The sequence below is a fragment of the Eleutherodactylus coqui genome, chromosome 1, assembly GCF_035609145.1.
Source record: "Eleutherodactylus coqui strain aEleCoq1 chromosome 1, aEleCoq1.hap1, whole genome shotgun sequence".
NCBI classification, from domain to species: Eukaryota; Metazoa; Chordata; class Amphibia; order Anura; family Eleutherodactylidae; genus Eleutherodactylus; species Eleutherodactylus coqui.
Window position 1 is genome coordinate 7,476,374 of NC_089837.1, and position 24,774 is coordinate 7,501,147.

At 44.1% G+C, this 24,774-nt stretch overlaps 1 protein-coding gene across 1 annotated transcript in view; it reads left to right on the forward strand.

Annotated features, from left to right (window-relative positions):
- The first annotated feature begins 4,316 nt into the window (after window positions 1-4,316).
- The window catches only part of LOC136592503 (uncharacterized), a 43,950-nt gene continuing 23,492 nt past the window's right edge, over window positions 4,317-24,774 (forward strand). The window contains exons 1-4 of the mRNA XM_066588603.1: window positions 4,317-4,447; window positions 7,076-7,367; window positions 13,597-14,415; window positions 19,755-20,855. Coding sequence (XP_066444700.1) covers window positions 4,317-4,447; window positions 7,076-7,367; window positions 13,597-14,415; window positions 19,755-20,855 — 2,343 coding nt within the window. The remainder of the gene's footprint in view (window positions 4,448-7,075; window positions 7,368-13,596; window positions 14,416-19,754; window positions 20,856-24,774) is intronic.

Sequence of the window (24,774 nt, forward strand, 5' to 3'; positions counted from 1 at the left end):
AAGATAATATATAGTATAAACACGTCACGTTTTCCATCTGTTTTGCAACTTTGGAAGACAGTATAACTCAGACATGGACAACCGCAGTCTGAAACAGCTACCACAGAAATTACCCAAGCAATTTTACTGGAAACGTATGCAAATAGCATGGGAGGTTTGTGCAATTTATAGTTCATGATGTAACATCCAATCATATCGAAGGAACCACACGTGGCTCCAAGACAACCCACTCATTTCATCCACCACCTGATGGCCAATCACAGATGACCGGAGGATGGAAGAATTGCAAGATGCTTATCCAATAATTAAACAATACGTTGTATCTATGTAATCTTTTGACCTGCCCAGATGTTAAACTCTTAAAAGAGGCTACACGCCCAACATTAAAGTTAGAATTGAGGAAGCTATGCATGCTGAACCTCGTGTCAGTGTGAAAACTTCTTATGCGCATTATCAATTCAGAATTAATATTGGAAGGGTGTAAACATTCCAAATTGAGTAAGCCGTGGTTCCACAAAGGAATTCTACGACAGAACCTTCTAGTGGAATAGTTGTCATCCCAAGATGGGTAAGATGACCCGTACCAAAAATTGGGTAGAATGATCCGTACCAATGAATTAATATAAGGCTGCCGTAATCTAAAGGCAAAGGTTGTGCAACAGTCCGTGGTACATGGTCCGAAATTAACCATATAGTGGCCTTCCGACTGTGCACCCTTACCTACTCTATCCTAAGAGGTGAGCAAAGCAACACCAAGACCATACATATATGAGCGGTGGTAGTGTAGGTAAATGGTCAGCTGAACCCTAAAATAGTTGTTCAGCGAAAAAACCTAAATAGGTTTGTATATGACACAATGGTCAAAGCTAGTGGGCCAGCACAACAGGAGAAATATGCTGGCACCAGCAAAGCAAAGCACCCAAAAAATAAGGTAGGATAGGAGAGAGAGATATGCAGCAGCACCTCCAGTCTGGATGGTAGACTGGAGGTTAATGAGGTCTATGAGTGACTGCATCCCTTTTAAAGAGGCTGAGTAGTACACCCCCCCCCCTGAGGGGTGTGTCCCTATTAACCAATGTCTGCACGGGTGTGCTGTAGGAAAAACGCCCCCTTGGGAGGGTCCAGTCTCCCATTATTGTGGAAAGTGTGAGGCATGCTAGAAACAAAACACAGACAGATCTCTAAGTTAAATGATACAAACAGGCTAGCGGCAAACTGCAGCTGAATGATAGAAAGCCCGATTGAGCATAATGCCACTGTGCAGAACGGATGACAGCCGGCGATGACATCATCGCGTCAGCGCGTAGTCATGTGACTACGCGTCATGTGCGGAGGAGGAGCGAGATAGCGGTGCAATGCCCCGCTGTAAGGCGCCTGTGATGACAGCTAGCGTTCGTACATGATCACATGACGACGTGTCCCGTGTGAGGGAGGAGCCAGATGTAGATAGATGCCCTGTTGTGAAAGATTGCAATGACAGCCATTGCTGATGTAAACAGGCTCCTGTGCGATCATGTGACAAAGGTCATGTGTGGGGGAGGAGCCAAATACGGATGCCTGCCCCACTGTCAGTAGCTTAATGCCGGCTATGATGCATTTGTTATGGCAACGGAGACACTCAGAGATGTCAGACCTGTACTAGACAAACGCCCCAAACAAAGGTATACACAAATTAATAAATGACCAAACGATCCTTAGTAAAAATAGTATGTTGGACCAAAGTATACCCATGTTTTAATTATATGCAAACCAGCAGCCTACACTGATGGAACCAATAGGTGTAAAAAAGGGGTTGTGATGCTGTAAGGCGATAACGACATCGGGAAATTGTCTTGAAAATAAGAGTAGCAGTTGTTTAGCCAATAATCGCTCCTAAATATAATAAACGTAAGTATATAGAACAAAATTATGCCAGCAAATAGCAATATGTGCATTGAGGCCAGAAATAAGGTATGAGAGGCCCCCAAGTGGCATTTTATGTATACAGGAGGATTAGATGTCAGCATTAATAGTAGATGGCAATAATGCTCAATTGCCCTTAACCCCAGAAAATATGTAGGCTGGAGACTAATGCAGACCTATGTGATAATAGAAGCAGTAACATTGGTAATAGGGGTAGCGGGTAAGACCAAAATATAAGACTATCAGTCACCTAGTAGAAATGAGAGTAGAACAATTATTCATAAGAAATATCCAAACAGAAGAACCTCATTGAGACCATTTGGAGAGACTGAATCCAACCGGAAGTTCCATTGAGATTCTTTTTGTAGGACTCTTCGGTTAGTGTCGCCTCTCCTTCCGAAAGTGCGTATGCACTCGACCCCTTGAAATTTGATGTTAAACATATCCTCAGCGTGTGATTAGCATGTGATTAGCCAATGGGGTGCTTTCCCCCCTTCTAATGTTGCCTACGTGCCCCAAGATGCGTCTGCGAAGTTCCTGAGTCTTGCCGACGTAGTTCTTGGGGCACGGGCAGGTGGCAACGTAGACAAGATGTGACGATCTACAGTTAATAAAGTCCCTTATCACATATGAGGAGCCTGTAGCAGCACAATGGAATCTTTCTCCTTTTTGGATAAAGGGACATGCTTCACAACCATTACATGGGAAGGTACTATTGGGTCGAGCTGACCCCAGCCATGTTCATCTACTCGGGTCTATATCAAGATGACTCTTAATGATATGGTCTCTCAAGTTCCTACCCCTTCGGAAAGTGAAAAGTGGTACATCCGGGATGATATCCTTGATATCTTGGTCCTCTTTCAAAATATGCTAGTATTTTTGCAGCAACTTTTGCATGAATGGCACTCCCTCATCGTAGGTGCCAATCACCCTTAGAGTGTTAATCGACGTTTTGGCTCGCGGTTTAAGTAAAATAGCTCGATCCTGTTTTTTTTAGCAAAGTCGAAGGCTTGATCGACTATCTTGAAGGGGTATCCTCTATGGAGAAATCTCTCCTTTAATTTGGTGCCTTCATTCAGAAAAGTGGTTTCCGATGAGCAATTCCTTTGAAGCCTTAAAAATTGCCCTTTTGGGATCCCCCGGCGTAAGGGGAAAGGATGAAAGCTTTGCCAGGATAACAAGCTATTGGTGGCCGTCTTTTTCCTATAAAGAGTGGTGGATAGATATCCTTGAGATGTTTTTGCGACACATATGTCCAAGAAGGCCAGGGACTGTTCCTGTATTTCAGATGTTATCTTAAGGTTGATGTTCTTGATGTTCAAATGTTGAACAAAAGCCTGAAAGTCATCTATCGTTCCAGACCACAGGAGAAAATGTTGTCGATGTAACGGTGCCAAATTAATATTTTTTCCATCCACATGCTATTGCTCTCAGAAAAGACAAGATATTCCTTCCACCAGCGCAGGAACAAATTTGCATAAGATGGGGCAACTGGACTCCCCATCGCGGTGCCCCTGAGCTGGTGGAAGATCTTGCCGTTGAAAACGAAATAGTTATGGGTGAGTATGAAATCAAGGAGGTCAAGTACAAATTGGTTGTGTCTGATGTACTCACAACCACGTTGTTTGAGAAAATGGTGTACCGCCCCCAGGCCAATGTCATGCAGTATCAAACTGTATAAAGCCTCGATATCAAGAGAGGCTAGATACACACCCTCTTCGACATGTATACCCTCCGAATGTCGTAAGACATCCGGAGTGTCCTGGACATGGGAAGGAAGTGACTGTACGAATGGCCGTAAGATCTTGTCTAAGTAAATGCCGCTATTTTGAGAGAGGTTATCCACCCCGGAGACAATGGGCCTCCCTTTAAGAGGATGGAGGCCCTTATGCACCTTGGGAAGGGAGTAGAAGGTGGCCACTTGTGGATGCACCGGAAGGAGAAAATCGTATACCGTTTTGTCGATACAGAGATCGTGCAAAGCTTGGTCCGTGGGATCTTGGGATAGGGTCCTATATGTGATTTTGTTGTTACGTATTCTATTACACATAGATATGTAGTCATCACGTGAGAGGATGACTATATTGCCCCCTTTATCCGCAGCCTTGATCTATATTTCACGGTTGTTCTCTAGACTTTTAAGGGCTCTCAGTTCCATAGGAGACAAATTTTTCTTTTTAGTTCGGAGGTCGGGACAGTTCTTAATTTCATTTTGAATGATCTTCTCAAAAATGTCCACATGCGGGGATTGTCCCTGGGGTGGAAATTTTGTACTATTAAGTTTGAGATCTGTAAAGGGTCCTTCTCCTCTCCCTCTAAAATTGTCTCGTTCAAGTTCTTCTAGTTCCCTTAATGCTGTCATCGCTAGACTCCAAGCCTAATTCCGTTGCCTTTTTGCGATCATTCATGTCAAAATGTTTTCTCCACCTCAATTTCCTCAAGAAGAGGGCCATGTCCTTCGTCCAGACAAACCTATCGAATTGGCATGTCGGGACGAAGGACAGGCCCCTCTCCAAGAGTCTGAGTTCACCTTCAGAAAGGATGTGTGAGGACAAATTGATGACCTGTAGTTTGTCTGAGGTGGCCATGGTTGAGTCAATGGTGTCACATATACCGGGTGTCAATGAAGTAGGATTATCAATGTTTGGATGTGTATGACTAGGATTCATAGGGGTTGCGCCGTTCCCTCATGAAGTAATGTCCGATTGGTTGTGCTAGGAAGCCTGTACCCCGATTTGTTTGGGGGCGGCCTCTTCCTCTGGCCCTGGGAGGGTGTTGTCCTTTGCCCTTCCCTAAAAAAAACCCCTGTTGAGTTCTTTTAGTGGATTCGCCTTCCGATTCTTCGCCCTCAGAGGAGCTAATTTCTGTATCTGATCTTATATATGAAATCTTGTATGCTCTACTCTCTCCATAATCCTGTAGGTTACGGGTGAACTGGGCGTGTTTTCTCTCTTTAATAAAGAGGGTATGTTTCTCTATGTTTTCCTGCAAAGATCTCTCTTTTGCGGGAAATTTAGGATCTGTGGCGAAAACCTTGGCTTTCTCTATTGCCTCTGTCAAGAGTCTAGAGTTTTTTTCATAGGTAAGTTTTTCTTCCTCTATGAGTAAACCAATCAGACATAAAGAGCTGTCTGTCACTTCTTTCTCCCACTTGGAGAGAAAGTCAGGGGTTTGACAGCGAGGGGGAGGAAGGATTGGGGATCGGAGGCCTCTGGGGACAATGCCGTGTTCCAAATATTTTTGGAGGCCTTGGATCTCCCACCAGCTCGTCGTATATTCCCTGTTTACTGATGTGAGATGTTTGAAGGTAGATTTAATAGAAGAAAATTTGACTGTGGGTGGAAGGTCTTATCCGAAAAAACGGAGTTGGCCTCCGAAAGCCATGAATTTGTATCAATATTGGTTGATAGAAAACCTGCCATAAGTAGCGTAAAAGTTGGTGTTGCTTTGCTCACCTCTTAGGATAGAGTAGGTAAGGGTGCACAGTCGGAAGGCCACTATATGGTTAATTTCGGACCATGTACCAAGGACTGTTGCACAACCTTTGCCTTTAGATTACGGCAGCCTTATATTAATTCATTGGTACGGGTCATTCTACCCAATTTTTGGTACGGGTCATCTTACCCATCTTGGAATGACAAATATTCCACTAGAAGGTTCCTGATGAGTCAGTTCTTGACAGAAACGCGTTGAACCAAACAACATTTGCGAACCAATCTATCCTGGCTGTCCGACTTTTTGAACAACAAGCATATGAGTCATCTACCTTATTTCTGGCATTGTACCGGAATTATAACCTTCATTGCTAAAACCTATGAGTCATTGACCTCAATTTTTGGTCACCAGCCCCTAATCACGATCGGCCGGCACTAATTCATTCCTACATTATATATAGGTGCCACCGCCCCCTTTGTTCGTGAGATAACACTCAAATTAGGGTGCTCTCATAGTGTTGTTGACCACTGGCTCTATGTTGAGCTTATTTTAGTTTTGTATGTTTATCTGTGTTAGTGACATTGTGTCAGTGAAGCATCTTGTATTTTTTAAGTATTGTGTATTAAAATTTACGTTTTAAGGAATACACACAGTGAATATTTCCAAGGTCTATACTGTGAAGCACACACACACAACACATGAAAGCAAAAAGGGAGAAAGTAATAGAAAATACCAGTCTATAAAGCTGTTTCACACAGTCTTGGGGCACAGAGTGAGTAGAAAGGTGGACAGTTCTTCATTTAGATGCATCTCCTGAGTCTGTGAGTGTGGGAAGATCCCCCTTTTGGTGTAATGTCTATGAGGATCCCACCTCCACCATCCTCTTCATGACTTCACTGAAGGTTAGCAGAATATGTGCACAGATCTTCCAGATGGAATCCCAATGTAACATTTCAGCCATATTTCCCTAGCAGGCCCTCAAAAAGGTAAGATATGGCCACCATGTTTTAACCTACAAGTGGATACCAAACATGATCTGCTACAGATGGTTAGCTTTGCAGGTATGTGATTCTGTGGGTTCTGGGATTTGCACAATGACAGAAGTGAATGCAATGCACCAGTTGTACACTCATGGGTTTGAAAATATAACCACTATTGAGCTCGGACCTTCAAATAACCCATAAAGCCAGTTATATATTTGTTTTCTCTTTGGCCCATCTCACTTGAGGGAAATCGCAGTCAGCAAGTCTGGAGGATGCGTATCAGTGGGACAGGGAGACAATGGGATCTTCTGCAAATGTCTGATTTTATTACAAAAAAAGGCTTCTTGGCTGGTCCTAAAAAGAACAAATTGGATCAAAGGCTCCTCTGGTGTTGGTAGTAAAGACAGTTGGATGAATATTGATGAGCTCTGCTTGGCAGGAAAGATGCCAAACAATCTACCTAGATCCACTCAGCTTTCCCTAGACCAGAACGGTGGCAGATTGAAACATAATGAGTGACAATCTACCAGGAACATTTTATCACACAGTGTATCTTTACACACCATTATAGCTGCACAACCTTAACCATCTGATTTCCTGCAAATCTAGAATCCATAGTTGTCATGAAGGTTTTTCCACAATAGAACATAAAAATATCAAAATGGTAAAAATATCAGTAGGGTTAATACTTACTGATCAGATGGTCGCCAACACGACCTCCATTCATCTCCTACCACTTTATCTCATCTCCATAGACCCGTGCCTCAGTACTACAGGTATCTTCTGACTTTCCGTTTCGCTATTGAGGAAATTAACCGAGATCAGACAATTCTACCCAACATCTCTCTGGGATATCATGTATACGACTCGTGCTCCGACAGCAAGAAATCTGTGAGAAGTGTCCTACAGATTTTATCAGGACCCGGAAGGACCGTCCCCAATTATTGTTGTAAAGAGCAGAGGAACGTAGCCGGATTTATTGGAGACCTGGGTTCAGAATCTACGGTGTCCATGGCTCAAATACTGGCCATATACCGGTACTCACAGGTAGGTGGCATCCTCATGTTCTTAGCTCTGTCAGAAAAACATGTTTCTGGTTCTCATTGATCATTGAGACTCGGATCTTAGCTGCATAGGTCGGTATCACTGAAAGGATAATGATAAAATATGACTTTTAATAATTAGAATTAAAAATCAGGAACTGCTCATAGCTAACAGTGATGACATTAATATGAAGCAAAGCATAAACCCAAAAACACAAAACCAAAAACGACAGAAAAGAAGGGAGGACGGGGGGAACGCACCTCTAATGGGTTTTCAAGCACAAAATGTGATAATTTGTTTAATACACACCGCGATCCTTAATATTGATCCTTGGCATCACAGTGATTGATCATGGAGGTGAGCGCACACTGTTTATTGGTAAACGCCACCGTGCAAATGCGACCTCCTCAGTGATGAACCATCAGATGCCGTATCAATAGTTTGTGTTAAATGTCCTAAAGTTTAAGCTTTGGTTGTATTGTTGTTATTAGGCCACTATCAATAGACCTTACACGCATCCGTTGTGGTACCCATCTAGTGACGTGATGAGCGGTAAACTCTTTTTATAACAACCGTTATGTGTTGCAACCACTTTAATGGTATCATCAGGGGTCCTATATGTGGACGTAACATTTATAACCATAAGCACAAAATGCAGTGAAGGTCTAGGTCTAACCCCCGCATTCCTACACCCGATCTTAGCACTTTTTAGTATTCCTCGTATATTTCGAGCTGCAGGGTGATTCCCTGTTCCATCATTTACATCAGATTTGAGTTCTACGTATGCATTTTATGCTAGTATTATAATTGTTACATCCACATTACTGTCACTGAACGGCCACTCCTAGTAGGATATGAGGTACCAAGGATCAATGAACCAAAAAAAAAACTGGTACTTTCCAATATAGAACCGCTGATAGTTTGGTTGAAACATGCGTAGGGTCAAATAATGGTTGTTACAAAAGACGAGTCAATTAATGGATGTTATAAAAAGAGTTTACCGCTCATCACGTCACTAGATGGGTACCACAATGGATGCTTGTAAGGTCTATTGATCTTGGCCTAATAACAACAATACAACCAAAGCTTAAACTATGACATTTTACACAAACTATTGATACGGCATCTGATGGTTTGTCACCTACTAGCTGATTCCCCAGCGTTGCCCGTGTATTTCTTTTTATACTCACTGACTTCTCCTGTAATTTTTGTTGCCAATGGCTATTTCTTATACCGCTGAGGTAAAATGAAAGCTGCACTGTGATTGGTTCCTATGGGTAAAACAGATTTCCTTTCAGACAGCTTTCATAAGAGAGGGTGCTGGGCTCATTTCTGTGTGGTACATAGTGGCTCAGTGCTAGTGGGAAGCTGTGTGGTAGTTGGAGCAGAGGAGGAGGTTGTCTGTGTAAGATATCGGAGGAGCAGGAGGTCTGTGTAATAGATTAGTATTTCAGGAGGAGGAGGTCGTCCATGTAATAGATTAGTGTATGATGAAGAGGAGGTTGTCTGTGTTAGATAAGACTGTGAAATAAAACCCATCTGCTCAAGTGCAATTCCTGCATTCCCACACCCCTACCCATATACATACTCACAGACAAGTGGTCGTTAGTAGTTTGATTATCCTTTCAGTGATACCTTGTTATTATCAAGATACCCATGACGTCTATACTGAGTATGCCATTTTCCAAATAAGGAAGTTGAAAAAATACCTTTGCAGCGCCACCTATTGGATGGCGGCATTCCTTCAAATTAATGTGACTTTTTCACAAGTCTTAACAATGATTGGGAATAGAAAACCAAGACAGGAAACCATCCACTGACAGCCATTGCTTTTCTGGTTTGGTTTCCTATTCCCAATCATTATTAAGACTTGTTAAAAAGTTATATTGATTTGGGAAGATGAAACAAAAGGGGACCTTTTTGTACAAATGCACAATGTTATATTTGAAGGAAAAGAGAGCACTCAACACCAACACCAAAAGCTAATACAACTGTGGAGCCTTGTGGAAGGCGGATCATGGTTTGGAGCAAATAGTGGAAGGAGCATCATGGTTTGGGGCTATGATAGAAACAAAAGGTTTTTTCAGGCAGCACTCACTCAACATCCACAAAGGCAGGACCAAAATCCCATGCAACGCCACGGAATCGGCATCACAGATCTCAGTTCCACATAAAAGTATATAGTAGAAAGTGAGGTCCACAGCAGCTTAAGTTGATGCATAAAATCTTTGTATTTTAGTCCTCCATGTAGATTGCGACGATCTACATGGAGGAATAAAATACGTTTTTATGCATCAACTTAAGCTGCCGTGGACCTCACTTTCTACTATAGTTTGGGGCTACAGTAGAGGAGGTATCATGATTTAGGGCTATGATGGAGGGGTTTCATGGTTTTGGTGGCTTTGGCATGTGATCACAGAGGAAACAATGATCAAACTGAAGGGTGATGCCACAGGACAAGGATCCAAAGTACACAAATAATTACATAAAAAATGGTGGGAAAAAAATGTTTTAGAATGGCAAAGTCAATCCTGGCCTTAATGTTCTAGAGATGCTGGGACATCAACTGAAGAGGGATGCTCGCACAAGGCATCCCAGAAATAATGATAAGCTGTAAAACATTTTCAAGGATAAATGGCCCAACATTTCTCAATATTGTGTAAATCTTATTTGTAGCTACAGCCCATCGCAGAATAGACATATTTAAAACTAAATTTTATTCAAAATATTAAAAAATTCAGGCTGAAAACACATACAGAAGCTGAGTAGTACCCACACATGAAGTTTGGAAAGTGCAGGGCTGTAAACTTTGAGACATACACATTACATAAATCTACATAGACAAACCCATGTTGGTATCCAAGATGAAGGAATCCCTATACAGTATACAGAACACAATGATCTGATTTAAGGCATGCCAACCAGTAAGTGGGTTACACTGTAAGGTTAGTACATTGAGAATGACAGAGCCAGGATTGTCTTACTGCCTTCATTCATTCAACACGGATCTAAAATATGATCCTTGGATTAAACAATAAGTTGATTTGTGATTTCGAAATGTAACCTAGAATGATTTTTACTTTACAGAGGGAGTTCATTCATGGTTTAGTACACGTTGGTTCATGGTTTGATGTTTTTCACCACAACAACAGCTCATCAGGAACCTACAGAACCTATTCTCTCAATAGAGAAAAAGGCAATGAAAACTTCCCAGATTTTGGGAGGAATCAACTATAGGATCTATATGTAACAGGACCCAACCTAAGGGGTTGTCTGAATACTCAGTCCTAATAGGCAGTTAGATAGTGAGAGTTTTCTCAACCTTCGGCTAATAATATAGTCATACAGAGACTAGGTTAGGAAGTAAAGAGGAAGAAATAACTGGGTTTTCAAATCAATCTCTGAGGGAGAGGTGGGATAATAAACTATCTTTGTTAGACCCCCATTTCTCAATGTCCGCTCTATATCAACCTTCACCTTGTAGTCAGTTTAACCACAAAAACTAGTCCCTTTGAGGAGTACTCACACCCTAAAATAATTTTTAGGCTAGCTTAGAACAACCAGGTCACACAGCTATGGCTATTCCTGAACCTAGAGGGCCAGGACCAGGTTAGCTCAGCTAAATAGTAGATGGAAGCATAACACCTGGCTGTATGAAGCTTAAAGGGGTTGTCCTGCGCCAAAACGGGTTTTTTTTTTTCAACCCCCCCCCCCCCCGTTCGGCGCGAGACAACCCCGATGCAGGGGTTAAAAAAGAACACCGGAGAGCGCTTACCTGAATCCCCGCGCTCCGGTGACTTCTTACTTACCTGATGAAGATGGCCGCGGGGATCTTCTCACTCGGTGGACCGCAGGGCTTCTGTGCGGTCCATTGCCGATTCCAGCCTCCTGATTGGCTGGAATCGGCACGTGACGGGGCGGAGCTACACGGAGCCGGCATCCTGCACGAGAGGCTCCATTGATAAAAGAAGAAGACCCGGACTGCGCAAGCGCGGCTAATTTGGCCATTAGATGCCGAAAATTAGTCGGCTCCATGGGAACGAGGACGCTAGCAACGGAGCAGGTAAGTGAAAAACTTCTTATAACTTCTGTATGGCTCATAATGCACAATGTACATTACAAAGTGCATTAATATGGCCATACAGAAGTGTATAGACCCACTTGCTGCCGCGGGACAACCCCTTTAAGTTCTTGTGTAGTGGCACAGCATATGCTTTCCTGGTCCCCTCCATAAATGTCATATTTGTTATGTCTAATGTTGATGCACTGTGCAAAAACTGTCAAGTCATCATGTTATATGTATTGCACAGCTGCAGCACATGATGGGTTAACTGTTTGCATGAGACGGATATGAATGTTCGGTAAAGGTAGCAATTTATGTCCTGTCACATGGTGTGTCTGAGATTATAAATGTGTGTGATTGAGAGCGGGAAAGTTAGTTCCGTTCAGGGTTCATCTTCCTAGTCTAGGAGAGGAAAGCACAGAGCAACATGGGGGTACCTTTAACCCTAATGTGGTGAAGATGGAAGAGGAGAGGTTTCCCATTGTGAAAGGACCATGAATGCTAGAGGAGTGAGCCCCAAAGGAGAGAGCGAGCATGAGTCTAACGTGAGTCTAATTGTCCAAGGCCCAGTGCAAAGGTACTTCCTACGTGAGCGTCCTGAAGTCTGGGATCACCACATAAAGCAGCACCTCTTCAATTGTTCACACATGAGCGTCCTGAAGTCTGGGACCGCTGTGTGGAGGTACACATCTTCAATTGTTAACACACAGGTGTCCTGAAGTCTGGGATCGACGTGTGGAGGTACTTCTACTCAAGTCTGTCTTAATGCTTGCACTTGGAATATTTTTTTTTTTGCCTTGTACTGGTGGAAGTTCATTTTAAGTACAGTTTTGCCAAGCCCTGACCATTCCCATGGACCTGAGATACGTTATATCTGTCTGCGGCTCATTTATTCTCTGCCAAAGGTCAATCCAGTGTGTAACAGAACAGTAGCGTCACCCGTGACAACACCTCAATCACTGTTCGCTATGTTTATTGGGCATCCCTTTCCAAGGAGTGTCTGGAAGAAGCGCAGCGCTGCCCTGGCTGAGGCTACATGCATCCCTCTGGAAGGGAGCATGGTAAGTGCCGTCATGACAAGCCAGCACCTTGTTGCTCAGCTCCTCAACGTATGCCCTCTTGCTGACTAGTTTAGATAGTACAGCGCAATCACCCTACCTATAAGCATCTAGATAATTAGGATTTCAAAATAATAAAAGATGAGATGTGACCTGTAGACCTGATGGTGGACTACAGGCAGGGGCATAACTATAGGGGATGCAGTTGCACCTGGGCCAAGGAGCATTAGGGGGCCATAAGGCCATATAAAAAGCCCAATACTATAAATAAAGCATTATAGTTGGGGGCCCTGTTACAGTTTTGCATTGGGGCCCAGGAGCTTCAAGTTACTCCTCTGACTGCAGGCATATAATTTGTTGAAGCAGGAATCCTATTTGAAGCTACTTACATTTGGTGTAAGTAATTGCTGCTAAAGGGGATCTACAGTTTATTACATTCAGGGGTTTACTTACATTTTCTCCCTGCACTGTGGATGATTACTTAATGTGTTCAGTGTAAGCCATGACTGGTACAGCTGTATGTGTGTTAGTAGTCACATTGGGAAGAATTTTCTAAGCTGGCATGTCCTGCACCGGGCTTAGGAAAATGTTCCAGTGCGCACAGTGCGCTGAATACATGAGACACATGCTTCTTTAGGCACTCAGTGCATACTCCCATCCTCTGTGTGCCTTGACAGAAATGTATGCCTGTCCCCAACAGGCCCACATTTCTGGCATAATTTATGCCAGCGTCTGGCATAAGTTTCTTGGTACACCCTCCCAACAAGCCAGACCCTCTTTTCAAAGAAGGTTGTAGGGCTGACACAGAATGCTTAGAAGTCACAACATTTTTGTGCAAACGGCCCTTGCAGAAAATGTTCCCCATTGTGTCTGGCTATAATTGTAACTTAGATACAACCAGACCATATTTTATAATCAGTGCAGAAATGTGTGGACTTCATTTACTGTTTCTTCTATCTGTAGTTACGGTCCAGGAGGGGAGGTTCTGCCCTATGTGTGGGCTAGGCTGCTATTTCATACCAGCAATCATTTCTATTTCTTTTGGTTTTCCATTAGATTCTAGGCTGTTTATTTGGCATTAATACTTGTTTTATATCATTACTCTTTATAGATCAGTTATGGGGCAACAAGTTCTGTTTTAAATGATCGACATCGCTACCCAACTTTTTACAGGACCAGTCAAAGTGCCCAGATCAGTTGTTTGGTGTTATCCAAGATAATGAAGTTCTTTAGATGGACATGGGTTGGGATTGTATGTTCAGATGATGACAGCGGTAATGAGGAGATTCAGATTTTGACACAATATCTGACCATGAATGAAATCTGTGTGGCCTACACGATAAAAGTAAAATATGTGAGCTTAAATGCTATACATGAGATAGAAAGGAAAAACATGGAGATCATCAGCAAGTCATCAGCCCAGGTTATCATACTCTGTGGGATGTATTCTTCATACCTTGCAGATTGGTTACACGCATTACGAATTGTGTTGCGGGATAAGACTCTGGTCTTCGGTCCTCCATTTGCTTTAATGGCAGCTATTATAGAACATCACAAAGAAGCATTAAATGGGAGTTTGGCTATCCAACCTTTTCGGCTGCCTCTTCCAGATATGAGCAGCTTCTATGAAAGTTTCCAGACTGTAAATCATCCAGAAGACATGTTACTGGCTCATATTTGGCTGGTAAATGTCCACTGTCTATCAAGAGATTCCCGAATGAATGAATTACTTCAGTTTGCATACAAGAAATCTCTTCATAACTGTACAGGGACAGAAAGGGTCACAGACTTTTATAACTTCCAAGACCCTGGTCTCTCCGACCGAGTCTATAAAGCTGTGTACATATTGGCTCAGGCTCTACATGATCTACGCCTCACCAGGAACTGTCAATCTGCAGAGATAAATTATCTCCATAAGTACAGTCACCTGGTAAGTGCAAAATGCGAGTGCCCATAAACATCTTATGGTATAACTGATATGTATGCCCAACTGTACTGTGAATAGTTGATCGTTGGCACATTCACCAGTGTTGTGTACCTACTGCCATTATATTGCACTGCTAATGATGTTCTCCCTCTCCTAACATTCACTTTATTCACAAGCTGTTGGCAGAGATATATGTACGATGTACATACTCCGTGATGGTAGTAATTGTACACAGTAAAGGCTCTCATACCCATTAGTGTTTAGTCATCCAATCCACCTATTACAGCTGGGCCAGACAAAACTCTAATTTCTATGCGGGCTCCTCAACTTCCTCTGACAGATGAGATTGGAGAAAAAAAGTATCAGGGACCTTGATATCTGAGCCTCGTGTGGCGCAGAGTGTAAGTTCTCACCTACAATTAGAAGGTTGCAAGTTCAATCCTTGTGTGGTTCAGGTGGCTGGCTCAAGGTTGACTTAGCCTTCCATCCTTCTGGGGTCTGTAAAATAAATAAATAATTACCTGAAAGTGCTGCAGAATACGTTGGTGCTATATAAATAGCAAGATTTTTTATTTTAATGCTTGATCCTTTTGTTCTCTTGAAGAAAGTTTGTATGGCTGTGACCTACCCCCCCTAAAGATGTAAACACCCAGCCAAGCCAAACAGAGCTGAGGGACACAATGATCATTCAGCCAACAGCTGTTGAAGGTGTGTGGGCCCCTTTAATTTAACCCCTTGGTAACCAAGCCTACTTGTACCTTAATGACCAGGCAAATTTTTGGAAACCTAACATGTGTAACTGTAACATAGAATAACTCCGTAAAGGTTTTGCATCTCCAAGTGATTCTGACATTACTTTTTCGCCACATATTGTGCTTCACTTGGTCGTAAAAATAGACGTATATAACTTGTGTACATTTGTTAAAAGCAACACAATTGGGAAAATTGGGGAAAAATTGTCTTTTTTTTTTAATTGCAATATCTCAAATATGTGCAAACATACTGTCCAGATTTTTGATAAGATATATACTCCATGTGTTTACTTTATTCTGGAAGCGCATTTACAAAACTTTAGTTTATTTTTTTTTAGCATTTAAAGGTGAATATCCACTAGCGTTTTTCCACTCGCGAATTCGCTGCGTTGTTTTTTTTTCCAGATGTCAATGGGACTTTCTAATGTTAAAATCTCAATGCAGTTGACGTTTTTGCTGCGTTACGATTTTAACATTAGAAAGTCCCATTGATATTTGAAAAAAAACAAAAACGCAGTGAATTAACAGCGGGAAAAAAATGCTAGTGGGTAGTCACCCTTAGAGACATACAGATTTAACATTCATTATTAAAATTTTGAGGAACATTTTGTTTTCCTGCACGAAGCCAAGTTTGCAAACGCTCAGAGGTGTCAGAATGATAGATACCGACACAAATGACCCTATTTTGAAAAATACACCCCTTAACGACCGCCAATATGCCTTTTGACGGCCTCCCAAGCTGGCTCTCTCCTAAACCCCCTGCCCCTCCCCTGAACCCCCTGCCCCTCCCCTGAACCCCAAAGCAAAAAGTTTTAGTGCACCTGGAAATATAGAAAGCTGCCAAATCCATATTTTGTAAATAGAAACTACCAGGGACCCTTGTGATTGGTCCATGGAGACATGGATGGCTGTGATAGTCATATCACAGCCATAGATGGCATGTGTTTTGAGAATTATGCACAAGATTAGTGCTGTATGATGCTCTGCCCTCTCAGAGCGTTTTCTGGGAGGAGAGAGAGAACACGTTCTTCTTGCGCTGTGACGTGCCGTGCTAAGCTAACCCACGAGAAAAGGTTAGCAGAGGCAGGCGAGGGCCCCCGCCTCTACCTTGCCCAGCTTCTCGGAGGGGGTGCCCAGGCTTGGGGCAGTCACCTCATTCTCACACCACTGCATGGGAGAGGGGATCACAGAGAGTCAGACGGTGGAGACGGGCAGGCCCCCGCCTCTACTTTGCCCAGCTTCTCGAAGGGGGTGTCTAGGCTTGGGGCGGCCGCCTCATCCTTGCACCGCAGTGTGGGAGAGGGGCTCGCAGGGGCTCACATGGCAGAGGTGGGCGAGGGCCACCGCCTCTACCTTGCCCGGCTTCTCAGAGGTTGTGTCTGGGCTTGCGGCGGTCACCTCATCCTCGCACCACTGCGTGCGAGAGGGGCTCACATGGGGGTCACACGGCGGAGACGGGCAGGCGCCCACATCCACCTTGCCCTGCTTCTCAGTGGGGATGCCCAGGCTTGGAGCGGTCGTCTCAACTTCGCACCGATTGCGTGGGAGAGGGGCTCACAAGGGGTCACATGGCAGATATGGGCAGGCGCCCACCTCAGCCTTGCCCGACTTCTCGGAGGGGGAGCCCAGGCTTGAAATGGCCACACGTTGGCCCCACGGCCAGACAAGCAGAGTGGGGACTTGGCAGGGAAGAGGGGGACTCAGTGGCTCTGCCCCAAGGGAGGCAGCGGTGGGGGAAGGCTGTGGTGCATTGACTGAGTGCGTCCCCACTCCTTCTCAGCACTTTGAGAAAATGTGTCAAAGGCCACAGCTCTTTCCCATTGGCCCCGACAAGGTGCTCGTTGTGACGTTTTGCGAGTCCTTACTTTACCGACGTCGGCTCTATCAGGGGAAACTAGCCTGCTCCTTCCGCTTTCTGGGAAACGCTGCTCGGCCCGGAGCGCCCAGGATTTTCCTCATTCCACGTTACCATCATTAGCGTTACCATCCCACTGCTTTGCCTTCTGAGAAGTTTGCTGCTAAGCATAAAGGCCAACGCTTTGCGGTTGGAACAGGAGACGGGGATGACAGTATGTCGCTTAATAGCCAGACCACCCTCATGTCTATATTTCAGTGCGGTTTGGAGGAGGAGGGGGAGGAGGAGAAGGAGGAGGGGTAAGAGCCTGCTGGCCACACTGCAGAGGGCACCCATGCTGCTTGCCTCTCATCTGTTCAGCACGTATGGGCTAGTGAGGACAGCGATGTGTTGCGTACTGGTACCCTGGCACACATGGCTGACTTCATGTTAGGCTGCCTTTCCCGTGACCCTCGCGTTAGACGCATTCTGGCCAAACATGGATTACTGGGTGTACACCCTTCTAGACCCACGTTATAAGGAGAACCTTTCCATTTTCATTCCCGAAGAGGAAAGGGGTACGAGAGTGATGCAATACCACAGGGCCCTGGTGGAAAAAGTGATGCTAAACTTCCCATCTGAAAGCACTAGTGGCAGAAGAGGCAGTTCAGAGGGCCAAATAGCAGGGGAGTAGCGGGAATCAGGCAACATGTCCAGCGCAGGCAGGGGAACACTCTCCAAGGCCTTTGCCAGTTTTATGTCTCCCCAGCAAGACTGTGTCACCACTCCCCAGTCAAGGCTGAGTCGGAGGGAGCAATGTAAAAAGATGATGAGGGAGTACATAGCCGATCGTACCACCATCCTCCATGATCCCTCTGCTCTATACAACTATTGGGTGTCAAAGCTGGACATGTGGCACAAACTTGCACTGTACACCTTGGAGGTGCTGGCCTGCCCTGCCGCTAGTGTCTTGTCAGAGAGGGTGTTTAGTGCAGCTGGGGTATCATCAGGGATAAGCATACCCGCCTGTCAACTGCCAACGCCGACATGCTTACACTCATAAAGATGAACAAAGGCTGGATTTCTCCAGACTTCTCTTCTCCACCGGTGGAAAGCAGTGGAACCTAAAGATTCTTTTAGCTGCAACAGGAGAAATATGCATCCTCTCTCTAACCCCCAAAAAAGGAAGAAGTAACTTGGTCTATCCCTTTCGGAACTTCCTCCTCCTCCTAAAACAGCATGTCATTGTGCTGAAACGCCAATTTTACGGGGGTTAAAACAAATGTTGTCAGAGGGCTGTCTCCAGGCTCTGTTGCAAATTAAGCGACAGCTACATTTAAAAAAAAAATGTTTATGGCTTTCACCTGCCTTCAGGGTTAAGCAATTTTTCAGGGGTACACTTGTACTCTTGGTACACCGATTTTTGAGGCCCTCGCCTATACTCTTACCCAACAAATTTTTCTTACCCTCGCCTATACTCTTGGCAAACAAATTTTTTCAGGTGTTCGCTGATACTCATGGTACACCAATGTTTGAGGGGTTCGCCTATGCTCATGGTACACCAATGTTTGAGGGGTTCGCCTGTACACTTGCAAAAGAAAAGTTTCAGGGGTCCGCCTATACACTTGCTACTAAGAGGTTTGGGGGGTCCGCCTATACACTTGCTACTAAGAGGTTTTGGGGGTCTGCCTATGCACTTGCTACTAAAAGGTTTGACGGGTTCGCCTATACTCTTGCAAGAGAAAATTTTCGGGGGTCCACCCATACACTTGCTGCTAAAAGGTTTGGGTGGTCCACCTATACACTTGCTACTAAAAGGTTTGAGGGGTTCTCCTATACTCTTGCAACAGAAAAGTTTCAGGGGTCCGCCTATTCACTTGCTACTAAGAAGTTTGGGGGGTCCACCTATACACTTGCTACAGAAAGGTTTGATGGTTTCGCCTATACACTTGCTACTAAAAGGTTAGAAGGGTCCGCCTATGCACTTGCTACAAAAAGGTTTGAGGGGTCCGGCTATACTCTTGCAACAGAAAAGTTTCAGGGGTCGGCCTATACACTTGCTACTAAGAGGTTTGTGGGGTCTGCCTGTACACTTGCTACAGAAAGGTTTAAGGGGTTCACCTGTACTCTTGCAACAGAAAATTTTCCGGACTTCACCTATACTTTTGCTACAGATATGTTTCTGGGGTTTACCTATACATTTGCAACAGAAAAGTTTCAGGGGTCCGTCTATACATTTGCTACTAAGAGGTTTGAGGGGTTCGCCTAAACACTTGCTACTAAAAGGTTTGGTTGGTTCTCCTATACACTTGCTACTAAAAGGTTGGATGGGTCCGCCTATACTCTTGCAATGGAAAAGTTTCAGTGGTCCGGCTATACACTTGCTACTAAGAGGTTTGGGGGGGTTCACCTATACACTTGCTACTAAAAGGTTTGAGGGGTTCGTCTATACTCTTGCAAAAAAAAAAAAAATTCAGGGGTTCGCCTATACACTTGCTACTAAGAGCTTTGAGGGGTTCACCTGTACACTTGCAACAGAAAATTTTCAGGGGTTCACCTATACTCTTGTTACAGAAATGTTTCTGGGATTTGCCTATATATTTGCAACAGAAATGTTTCAGGGGTCTGCCTATACATTTGCTACGAAGAGGTTTGGGGGGGGTCTGCCTATACACTTACTACTAAGAGGTTTGGGGGGTCTGCCTATACACTTGCTACTAAAAGGTTTGATGGGTTTGGCTATACACTTGCAACAGAAAAGTTTCAGGGGGAGGCGGAGCCTAGCTACCGAGAGTGATGGCTGCATAGAGAGTGTGCTCCCTCACTACGGCACTGATTACAGGCACTTATCAGCAGCCAACATGTCCAAAATAGGAAGACACAGCAAGGAAAGAGGAGGGGAACATTCCCTGACACCGCGCCTGGCCCGGGGACAATCCGATCTCCAGAAATATCTGAAGGAAAAGACAACCAGGTCCCCCCATGCTACAAGTAAGATGGGGCCAGCAGCTGCAGCTGCACTGTGCACAGCGCGGGAAGATGACTCTGACTCAGAGGGAGAAGAAGAGGGACCTCTATCCAGGAGCTTTATGAAGTCTCTACTTACCAAAACGATGAGCCCAGTCCTGGCAGAACTTGCTGAAATAAAAGAAGAGGTGAGGCATATGGGGAGGAGGGTAGAGGAGCTAGAGGGAGCATCAGCCATAGTCACATCACATGCTCTGAGTATGGCCGACATCTTAAAGGAGCAGCACCTGCAAATAAATAAAATGCTTCTTATGCAAGAGGACTTGGAAAACCGCAATCGGCGGAACAATTTGCGCATTAAGGGTTTACCAGAGTCGTGGGCACCTGATGTTCTCAAGAAAGTGCTGTTAGAAATATTTGCAGATCTGGTCGGATCTGAAAAAGCTGGTGCTATCAATATTGAAAGAGCACACAGGGCCCTGAGGCCACAACCAGCTGCTGCAGAACCTCCCAGAGACATAGTATGTAAACTGCTTGCATTCTCGGATACAGCGGCCATTTTAGAAGCTGCCCGCAATCGCAAAAATCTACAGTATGAGAGCTCGCCCATACAGATTTTTCAGGACCTTGCACCAGCAACTCTGGCCAAGCGCAGGCTTTTGAAACCGCTTCTGGATGAACTGAGAGCAAAAAACATCAAATACGCCTGGCTCTATCCTTTTGGTTTGGGCATTAATTATAAAGGCAAGAGAATTAATATACGATCACCAGAGGACTTAAGAGAATGCTGGCCCCACTTAGGTCTGGACCCTATCGAGTTACCCAATTGGCTCCCTCTGCCGGATCTCCCGTCACTGCCTCATCTTCCGACACCAGAAAATTGGCGCACAGTGAGTCACGCCAAATCCCCGAAAAGCAAGCAAAAAAAGAAAAATAGAGAAGAGGAATCAACAAGAGACACCTGAACACTTAAGTATGGACTCTATAAAACCTCCACTCTGTATCGGAAGATACATTTGGCGTTGAGTGTCGCTGAAATATTTAGCCCCTAGGGTCGATACTACCCTAATGGACCCTCACACAGTTCCAGGACTTATTTCCTCAAATCTTGAATGTTTTTCATGTTTCTCATGTTTCTTTCTTCCTTAAGAAAGTGCCTGTATTGTGCCCCTCTAGTTAGGCGAAACTTCATTAATAACAGTTTTTTGGCACATACGCCGCCTCCATTATACGTTTGAGCTCTGACTGTTACGAGAGCCCAGTCGTATACACCTGTAGATAAGAGTGTATTGCTTGATTGAAGTTATCTTCTGGTAACCTACTCTGCACCTATCTACTTAACCGCATTTATTTCTATTTTGTTGTTACATCATTTACCTCTGTTTCTGTTCTTTTTCCTTCCCCTTTCCTCTCTAATTTACCCTTCCCCCACCCTATATCTCTAGATACCTTATCTGACGAGAACAAATAACAGCTCGCCTGCAAGCCAGCTCCCATTGTGTCCTTTTCCATATATTGAGATTAATTTATATCTGTACCGTATCATCTATACATCTAGGCACCTTAGCGGGTGAACGACCGGGGCGAGTGTCGACAATGGAGGCAATACGTGTCACCTCGTTCAATGTCCGGGGTCTCAACCTACCACAGAAGAGATCGTCTGTCCTACAACTCCTGAAAAGGTATAATTCCAAAATTGTTTTATTACAAGAAACACATTACAAAGGAGACAAGTGTTGGCCCCTCCCGGGGAAACACTTTACATCAAATTTTCACAATTCACATCCCACCTCTGCTTCAAAAGGTGTGTCCACCTTCATACATAAATCCATCCAATTCTCACTCAAGGCCAAGTACTCAGACGAAATGGGGAGAGTCCTATTCTTAAAAGGCTCTATTAACAATTCCACCTTAACAATAGCAAATCTGTATGCCCCAAACACAAACCAAGTGAATTGGTTGATTACCCAATTAGAGATCTTGAGAGAGTTTGCGGAGGGCCAGGTCATTCTGGGAGGGGACTGGAACATTACATTGAATCCCAAATTAGATTCCTCCTCAAACAGATCCAGAATCCCACAGAAACAGATAAGGAGATTGAATAATGCCCTACATGAAATGGGAGTCGTGGACGCATGGCGCTCCCTGAACCCCTCAACAAGAGACTACTCACACTACTCCCAAGTGCATTCTTCATTCCAAAGAATTGATTTTATTTTTGTTTCTGGCGATTTACTAACTAAAGTTCTAAAAGCTAAGATAGACCCAATTACGGTATCGGACCACGCCCCCATTCACATTAATATCCTAATTAGAGGAGACGGTCCCAGAGAATGGAGGTGGCGGCTCAATCCTTTCCTTTTAGACTCCGAAATTGAGAGGTGCAACCTCTCTGATATGATAGAAGAATATTTTCAGATTAATAACGACGGATCTACAAAGTTACCAGTGGCATGGGAGGCACATAAGGCCTATGTACGGGGACTTCTGATTTCCCTGGGCTCGAGAAGTAAAAAAAAGCAACAAGCCGAGGTGGACAAGCTTCTGTCACAGATAGCTAGAATAGAACGAGAGACAAAGCTCTCTCATATAACAAACAAACTAGATGAACTGACAGAACTAAGACGCTCATTAAAAAATTTGTTGGAATTAAGATACAACAAAAAACTCCTCCACCTGAAACATATAGCCTATGCCCATGGCAACAAGGGCAGTAGGTTCATGTCGGCGATCCTCAAAAAATCACGCGCCAAAAACGCTATCGTAGCTATCAGAGACCAAGCCGGCAAAAAGCTCACATCGTCCCAGGGGATAGCGGAGGTCTTTCAACAATTTTACACGGACCTTTACAATTTGAAAGATCAACATTCCCAGTCACCACATAGTAACAAAAGAGAAAAAATAGACGCATTCTTAAATAATACCAAACTACCAAAATTGGATGAAGATGCGAGGCTCTTACTATTAGAACCAATAACTACACAGGAAGTGGAGGATATTATAGCAAACAGCCCCACGGGAAAAAGTCCAGGCCCGGATGGTCTATCGATCGACTATTACAAAATCTTTAAGTCAATTCTAGCCCCAAAATTAAAAGACCTATTCAATGCTCTCCTTATGGGCGACACACTACCCAAACAGGCTCAAGAGGCCCACATTACTCTACTGCACAAAGAGGGAAAGGATCCGGAGATGTGTGGCAATTACAGACCCATATCTCTTATCAATGTGGATGTAAAGTTCTGGGCAAAACTCCTAGCCAACAGAATGGAAAGCCTAGTCCCCCTCTTAATAAACAGAGAACAAGCAGGCTTTATAAAAGGGAGAGAGGGGAGGGACAATTGCCTCAGAATATTACACGCAATCAGAGGCGCCCAAGCCCACGGCATTCCTGTCACCCTGATTGGGACTGACGCCGAAAAGGCTTTTGACAGGGTGAGCTGGCTTTACATGGAGAGGGTCCTAGCCCAATTTAACTTCCCTCCCAAGTTTATCTCGGCAATCTTTTCACTGTATCAAGACCCCCATGCAAGACTAAAAATTAATAATATTCTATCCCCACCCTTCAATATTCGCAATGGAACACGCCAGGGATGCCCGTTATCACCCACCCTCTTTGTATTGGCCCTGGAACCACTTCTGCAGGAGGTAAGACTGAACCCAGATATAAACGGCCTCAAAGCTGGATCCGACACTCTAACAACTGCTGCATTCGCAGATGACATTATGTTCATCATCTCGGACCCAGAAAAAGGAATACCCAACCTGGTTTCAGTCTTGAATCTCTTTGGAGAACTATCTAATTTCAAAATTAATTTCTCTAAGTCAACTATGCTCAATATCTCAGTTCCCCCAACAAGTTGCGACTCCCTGAAAGCCAGCTCACCCTTCAAATGGTCAGATTCCTACATAGAATACCTTGGGGTTAAGGTTACAAGGAGAACAGAAGACTTATATAATGCTAATTTCCAACCGCTCCTGACGCATATAAGAAACCTGCTACAAAAGTACGATATACCATTTCTTTCATGGTTCGGAAGAAAAAATATTATAAAATCCTACATTTTGCCTATAATACTATATAAAATCCGAATGCTCCCAATTGCATTACCTCAAACCTTTTTCAAAGCATTAAGAGCGACTTTTTCCAACTTTGTATGGAAGCAAAAAAGACCCCGCCTGGCATACAGCCTTATGATTAAAAGACGTGAAGAGGGGGGGATCGGGTTGCCGTGCGTCCACGACTTTTACCAGGCCACCCAAATTCAATACTGGATGGACCTGACTCATCCAACAAAAGACAAAATGTTATTCTCTTTAGCAACATTCTCTCATGGTAGCTCTCTCCTAGAGGAATTATGGTTCCCCCGCAGACTCTCGTACAGGTCCAAAAGTTTTAATCCACTTATTAGAGGGCCCTGCGAAACGTGGGATAAACTGAAAACATCTTTGGCCCCCGAACCCTCTCCCATTACTCCACTGAGATTGGCCCAAAAATTGCTTAACATACCCACAGATTCAGCAACTAGGAGCCTGTGGGCAAAATTCAGGGACCTGCGAATATCAGACCTACAAGCTTTAGCACACAAAAAAACGCCCGAAATTATACAGGAATTAATTCCACAAACATCCCTATCCTTCCTACAAAGAATTCATATCGTCAAGGTCCTGGATGGTTTCAAGGAGAAATACAGATCTACTAGACCCGCTACTCCCTTCGAGAAATCAGTAACGGGGAACTCCCCGAGGAACAAGACAATCTCCTTCATAAGGAGAAACTTTATCTCGACACCAGTAGAATACAAACCA